Source organism: Sphaeroforma arctica (genome assembly GCF_001186125.1).
Source record: "Sphaeroforma arctica JP610 unplaced genomic scaffold supercont1.187, whole genome shotgun sequence".
Lineage (NCBI taxonomy): Eukaryota > Ichthyosporea > Ichthyophonida > Sphaeroforma > Sphaeroforma arctica.
Genome location: NW_014040371.1, coordinates 37,139 through 43,994, shown reverse-complemented (window position 1 = coordinate 43,994; position 6,856 = coordinate 37,139). Strand labels below are relative to the sequence as shown.

The following is a 6,856-nucleotide window of genomic DNA, read 5'->3' as shown; positions in this document are numbered from 1 at the left end:
TATATATATATATATATATATATATATATATATATATATATATATATATATATATATATATATATATATATATATATATATATATATATATAGTATATATATATATATATATATATATATATATATATATATATATATATGTATATATATATATATATATATATATATATATATATATATATATATATATATATATATATGTATATGTATATATATATATATATATATATATATATATATATATATATATATATAAGTATACAAACGCACACACACATATATATAACCTTTCTGACACCACACAGTGTGTGTTTCGAATACAAAAACAACACTGGACTGTACTCTCTGTGCGCAGGTGGCGGTGTTGAATACAAGTACCAGCGACTTTACCGTCATAGACGTAGATGAGCGAGAGGCGAGCGTATCTCTCATGGACGCCCATGGCGATACCAAAGACGATGTGGATATGAGCAAGGAGGAGAACGGCACGTGGACAAGTATTAGCGCTGAGCTGATAGAGCGCTTTGGTAAAGGAGAGGAGTTGGTCTGTACTGTGTTCAGTGCGATGGGTAAGGATGTGGTGGTGGGGGTTAAGGCTGAGGAGGCGGAGGGGTGAACGTGCAGCTGTGATAAAAATAAGTGTATAACGAATTGTGTTGGTCTGTGAGACGTCTTGTTGTACTTGATGGGAGAGAGGTTACGGTATAGGGCAAGGAACGTATTAGCGCATACTAAGAAGAGAGCAAACTTCAACTCAGAACACTCAATAGGTAAGGGCAAAAGTATAGAGTTATGGCCTGCTGGAGATATAGTTCACATTTATTAAGTTCCAATAATACATGAACAAACAGCGGTGAAACCGAAGCTCTTAGCGCATCACATAAGTGCCGGAACGCTGGAATGGATTGATACCAAACCGGAAGTATGTCCCACGCACCACACAAGTCCTTTTCCCTCTACGAGTGTCTGACTCCCTATAAACACATTCCACTCTCAGATAGAGTCCCCGGATTGCCATACATCAATATATAAGTATACTTATATAGCGATTGTCAAGTTAAAAAGTGTGATTGTCGTCTGGTACTAATCGAGGGTACTCCACGACGGCCATATGCGCAAGTTATCGCTTAGCCGAGCAGAGATAATATGTACCATATCTGCCGACTTTACAGACAAGAAGCAAGCAATATTTCAAGAGTATTTCAATTTTTATATCATATTTGGAATCTAGAACAAACAAAGCGTTGATCAATGCATTATTCCCTAACGGGCGTAAAGTTTAAGAGTGCTGCCTTGAATTCGCTGATATGCTTAGATTCTACAGCGAAAGAAGACTACATCCTTGCGATGTACACCCCAAAAAAGGGTTCAGTACGCTGGAGCACATTGTCTTCATGACGGATACTGACAATGAGGCCATAGGGTATTGATTTAACAGCTCCATCCATTCATTCTATGTACACCCAAAAAAGCTTTTGATGACTTGCCCTTAAATCTGTACGCTGGAGCACGTTGCCTTCGTGACAGAATTTGTCCATGAAGTCAAAGGGTATTGATATATCCATGCAATACACATCCAAAAAGGCGTCAGCAGACTTCCTCTTAAATTATATACGTTGGAGCAACACTTTCTTAGGCCCAAGAGTATTGATAAACCAGCTTCATAGCATCCAGGTTAGAAGCAAATATGCCATGCTTATCAGAGTTTATGTTGTAATCTGGTACGTGCGGTTCTTCCACCTTGTACTGTCCTGCAACAACATTATTTACATTTTTTTATACTGAACATGGTACTATACACGACAAGGGATGTAATGACAATATTAGTATTTGTTTGGAAAATCTTCGCGCACACGTCTGAAATGCTGCTTACGCCGCCTACATAACTATGCAATAATAATATATATTTGTCTTTTTGCCTTCTCGTTAGAAATAAATATTGGCCTTTTGCCTTCTCTTTTTGCATCTGCAAATCTTGTGTTCAATCGACACTTGCTATATATTTTTTAATCTGTGTTTATTGCAGTGCGAGTGTGTGGTTGGGAAGTCCGGTGGGCGACTGGGGTACGCTACGCAAATGCGAACAGAAAAGAATATGCAATGTACTGTATATGGACTACAATGCCACACATGAAAACCGAACCAGCCAACCATCGCCCAGTTCCCTACTGCTAGTAATAGAAGAGGTTGGTATGTAGCTCATTGCTATCAATTGAATTTGACAGTGATCTGCCCCTCATAATGGCGTCGCTCATGCCCCCCCCCCTCCCCCGCAAATGCGAACAGAAAGAATATGCAATGTACTGTCACACATGAAAACCGAACCAGCCAACCACCGCCCAGTTCCCTACTGCTAGTAATAGAAGAGGTTGGTATATAGCTCATCGCTATCAATTGAATCTGACAGTGATCTGCCCTTCATAATGGCGTCGCTCATGCCCCCCCCCTCCCCGCAAATGCGAACAGAAAAGAATATGCAATGTACTGTATATGGTCTACAATGCCACACATGAAAACCGAACCAGCCAACCATCGCCCAGTTCCCTACTGCTAGTAATAGAAGAGGTTGGTATGTAGCTCATTGCTATCAATTGAATCTGACAGTGATCTGCTCCTCATAATGGCGTCGCTTATGTCCCCCCCCTCCACAGCTTTTAGTGTCGTGTTTCACAACCAATGCCACGCATCAACATTTCACAACGTCAAGTGCCACTGTCAAATGTCACTGTCACGTGTCACATTAAGTGACACTGTCAAGTGTCACGTACCGTAGCGTTCCAGGAGATAGTGATACAGTAAGTGTAATGTCTTGTAACTCGGTGTGGCCATATGTGAATTGGCACCAGCTCGTCATCGATGCTATTCACATCACAGAAAGCGATGTACGGATGTTAATAAGCGCGCACTATCTCTACCATTCCGCCTTTCGTCCCTAGAGGGGAATTAAATACTCCATGTACATACAACCTTGGTATATTCTATATTGATATTCAATCCACTCATACGTACAACCCTAGTACAACGTATGGATTGATATTCAATCCACTCAATGTACATACAACCTTGGTACAACGTATGGATTGATATTCAATCCACTCAATGTAGATACAACCTTAATACAAAGTATGGATTGGTATTTAATCCACTCAATGTACATACAACCTTGGTACAACGTATGGATTGATATTCAATCCACTCAATGTACATACAACCTTGGTACAACGTATGGATTGATATTCAATCCACTCAATGTAGATACAACCTTAATACAAAGTATGGATTGATATTCAATCCACTCAATGTACATACAACCTTGGTACAATGTATGGATTGATATTCAATCCACTCAATGTACATACAACCCTAATACAATGTATGTATTGATATTTAATCCACTCAATGTACCATCGCAGCGCATTTAACGTTTACTATGCCAGCTCTATTCCACTCTCTCTGTTCTTTCTCTCACGTGTTCCCCAAGTTCAATAACCTTCCGGAAACTCTCAGTTTTATCTCTGATGTGTGCCTAAATATAGACTGAGCAGTTGTTGACTGAATCCTCAATCCTCGCAATAGGATGCGCACGCCATTTAGCCATGATCAGACCCACACGTCAATAGTAGTGCGGCTGTGGCTGTAGTGGCCATTTCGTTCATTTGTGAACGCTCAGGCGGGCACCCTAATGCAGAAAGGTAGAGACGGCACCCACAGCCTACGTTTGCATTCACATCGCACACATTCACGCCACACCCATTCCTGGTACGGACAACTGCTGCACGTTCTTCGCCGTCACCCATTCGACTGCCGAGTGCCTTGTTCAATTGCCCGCTTACGCACCTACAGTCCCATTGCTTGCACTGTATATTACAGCCCTTGCATCACGTTGCTTTTGTTAACACGATGTGTGTACCTACTACACACGGCCGAGTCACGAATGCACCTATACACATACGCGGTACTATATATCCTGTGCACAACTCACTGCACGCAGTACTAGTGTCTGCTGCGGTCGGGCAAAGGATCAGGTCCCATCCGAGGCCTGCAAGTGTGGGGTGCTCAACAGCAAGCACGTGGACGATTCTGCTCGGCAGTACCCGACAAGCGTAGTGTATCTACACCCTCAGACCCCTTTGGGACATTATCGGCAGCAGATACAGAGACCAATGCGCTTGCCATTCCGTGATATCTTATAGCACTATGTTCACAAAGTCATATTATAAAACAATAGACTATGGGAAGCACCCCAGGGTTTATCGGCACTTGCCATCTACCTATCTATCACACGCATGTATGTTGTGTAAAATAGCTAGGTGGTGGATGGCAGAATAGACTACACTTGCACACAACGGTCTCATCGGCTTGGTCTGATAGTGACTGCCACATTCGCGGGGTGGTCACAGCCACACCTGCGGACTGTACCTGGGTCATGCAGAAATAGCAATTTTCGAGTGATGCTCCAGTATCTACCAGGACACTTCATTCCACGGCTGAAATATGGAGGCCAGTACGCTTCAGGTATGATTCTCTGCTTCATGACAGGAATTTGAACTCTGTTTTTGTTTTGCGTAAAATCGAAAAAGCCTTGGTGGTCGATGTAGCAAACCTCCTCTACCGTAGCGCATGCGCTATCCTCAACTCCACTCAAACAGAGCCGTTGACGCGCACTGACATTGGAATATGCCCATCGGTAGATCGCACCCCCCGCAAACCCTAAACTCTCGGTACAAAATAGTTTCTGCAAATTCGTTGCCTTGTTCTTCATGGTCTTGAGGACCATATCATGACGTTTACCTGTGACTTAAAAGGCGTAAGTAAGTACACCCCACTCGCCGAAACACCGCTCATGCAGGAATGGGCTCATCCAGCAGTGATTGGTAGAACTCGGCTGGCGGTAGCGCGTCGCCCCACTTGCGCTTGCGGAGGTCCTTGAAGGCCGTCTTGCCCTCGGCTTTGGTGCGGATGGTGCGTTGTAACTGGCCACTTTCAGTACACCCGTCGCAGATCACATGTCCCGTTCGCTTGAGTGTGGGGACGGTCAGGCGTGTCCACTTGCGCGTGACACTGTTCCGGACATTTGCGGTCCCTAAGTTGAAGTTGGGGTGCAAGGTGTGGGTAGACGGGTTGGTATTCGCAGTGAGCTAGGGTTCTTTTGAGCTATTAATAAGAGCTTCGCAAGACACAGTAACGAGACGGACGAGAAGGTTGCCCTCTCAAAATCCTGTGGCATGCGCTAAGATTGTGTAGGGGTTATGTAGGCTTTAGGGTATAGGTAAGACTATGTGGGGTTTAGGATATAAATAAGATTGTGTAGGGTTTCGTGCATAGGTAAGATTATGTAGGGTTTAGGGTATAGGTGAGATTATGTAGGGTTTAGTGCATAGGTAGGATTATGTAGGGTGTAGGGTATAGGTAAGAGTATGTAGGGTTTAGTGCATAGGTAAGATTATGTAGGGTTTAGGGTATAGGTAAGAGTATGTAGGGTTTAGTATATAGGTAAGATTATGTAGGGTTTAGAAGATTATGCAGGGTTTAGGGTATAGGTGAGATTATGTGGGGTTTAGGATATAAATAAGATTGTGTAGGGTTTAGAGTATAGGTAAGAGTATGTAGGGTTTAGGGTATAGGTAAGATTATGTAGGGTTTACGTTTTCATGTATGGCCTCTCACACGCGCCGTTCCTTTCACACTACACCAACGCACATGTGCAACACGGCACAGTGGTCCCATAAACCGTACACAACACACACATACCCTCGTGACTATTGCGGGCGATGACCAGGAACGAGAATGTCTGCATCTTGTAGTTCTGGCTTTTCATTCGATGCGAGCTCATAATCTGCGAAGGCAATTGCAGACGAGTGAATGGCCCAGATGATAAACGTTCAGAGAATGGCCCAGATGATAAAAGTTCACAGAAAAGACAGGCAGACGACAGAATGGCAGTGGCCGCGCCAGGCACGTACAGAGACACAGAGACACGCACAGACACGTACAAACACGCAAAGATACGCACAGGACACGTACATACACAGACAGATACTCACAGAAACGAACATACACGCGCAGACACACTCAGACACGCACACACAAGAACAAACACGTACATACACACACAGACGCGTACAGACATAGACACACACGTACTGACGCGTACAGACACGCACAGACACGAAACGACACGCACAGGACACGTACATACACGCACAGACACGCACAGGACACGTACATACACGCACAGATACGCGCACAGAAACGAACAAAAACGTACAGACACGCACGGACACGCACAGACACGAACCAACACGCACCGACACAAACAGACACGCACATACACACACAGACACGCACAGACGCGCACAGAAACGAACAAAAACGCACAGAAACGTAACGACACACACAGGACACGTACATATACGTACATACACGCACAAAATTGCCAAGACACGCACAGACGCGTAAAAACACATACATACACGCACAGACACGTACATACACGCTCAGATACGCGCAGACACGTGCAGACGCGCACTGACACAAACAAAAACGCACAAACACGTACAGAAACGCAACGATACACACAGGACACGTACATACACATACAGAAACGCACATACACAAACAAACACGCACAGACACAAACAAACACGTACAGAAACGCACAGGACACGCAACGACACACATAGGACACGTACGTACATACACGCACAGAAAGGTACAGACACGGACAGGACACGCACAGACTCGTACATACACGCGCAGAGACACGTACAGAAACGCACAGACACAAACAAACACGTACATACACGCGCAGACACACTCAGACAGGTACAGACACGCACATACACGCACAGACACG

General features: G+C 44.1%; 3 protein-coding genes across 3 annotated transcripts in view; 1 reads left to right on the top strand and 2 right to left on the bottom strand.

Moving 5' to 3' along the window:
* The window catches only part of SARC_03614 (hypothetical protein), a 1,236-nt gene extending 422 nt beyond the window's left edge, over positions 1–814 (top strand). Inside the window, exon 2 of the mRNA XM_014302585.1 lies at positions 356–814. Within this exon, the coding sequence (XP_014158060.1) occupies positions 356–616 (261 nt within the window). The 3' untranslated portion in view covers positions 617–814. The remainder of the gene's footprint in view (positions 1–355) is intronic.
* A 3,537-nt stretch (positions 815–4,351) lies between these two features.
* On the bottom strand, positions 4,352–4,777 carry SARC_03613 (hypothetical protein; the record flags this gene model as incomplete). Its single annotated transcript, XM_014302584.1, has 1 exon — positions 4,352–4,777. One exon carries the CDS (start codon positions 4,775–4,777, stop codon positions 4,352–4,354), a length of 426 nt encoding a protein of 141 aa, XP_014158059.1.
* A 64-nt stretch (positions 4,778–4,841) lies between these two features.
* On the bottom strand, positions 4,842–5,833 carry SARC_03612 (hypothetical protein; the record flags this gene model as incomplete). Its single annotated transcript, XM_014302583.1, has 2 exons — positions 4,842–5,083; positions 5,752–5,833. 2 exons carry the CDS (start codon positions 5,831–5,833, stop codon positions 4,842–4,844), a joined length of 324 nt encoding a protein of 107 aa, XP_014158058.1.
* Positions 5,834–6,856: the final 1,023 nt, after the last annotated feature.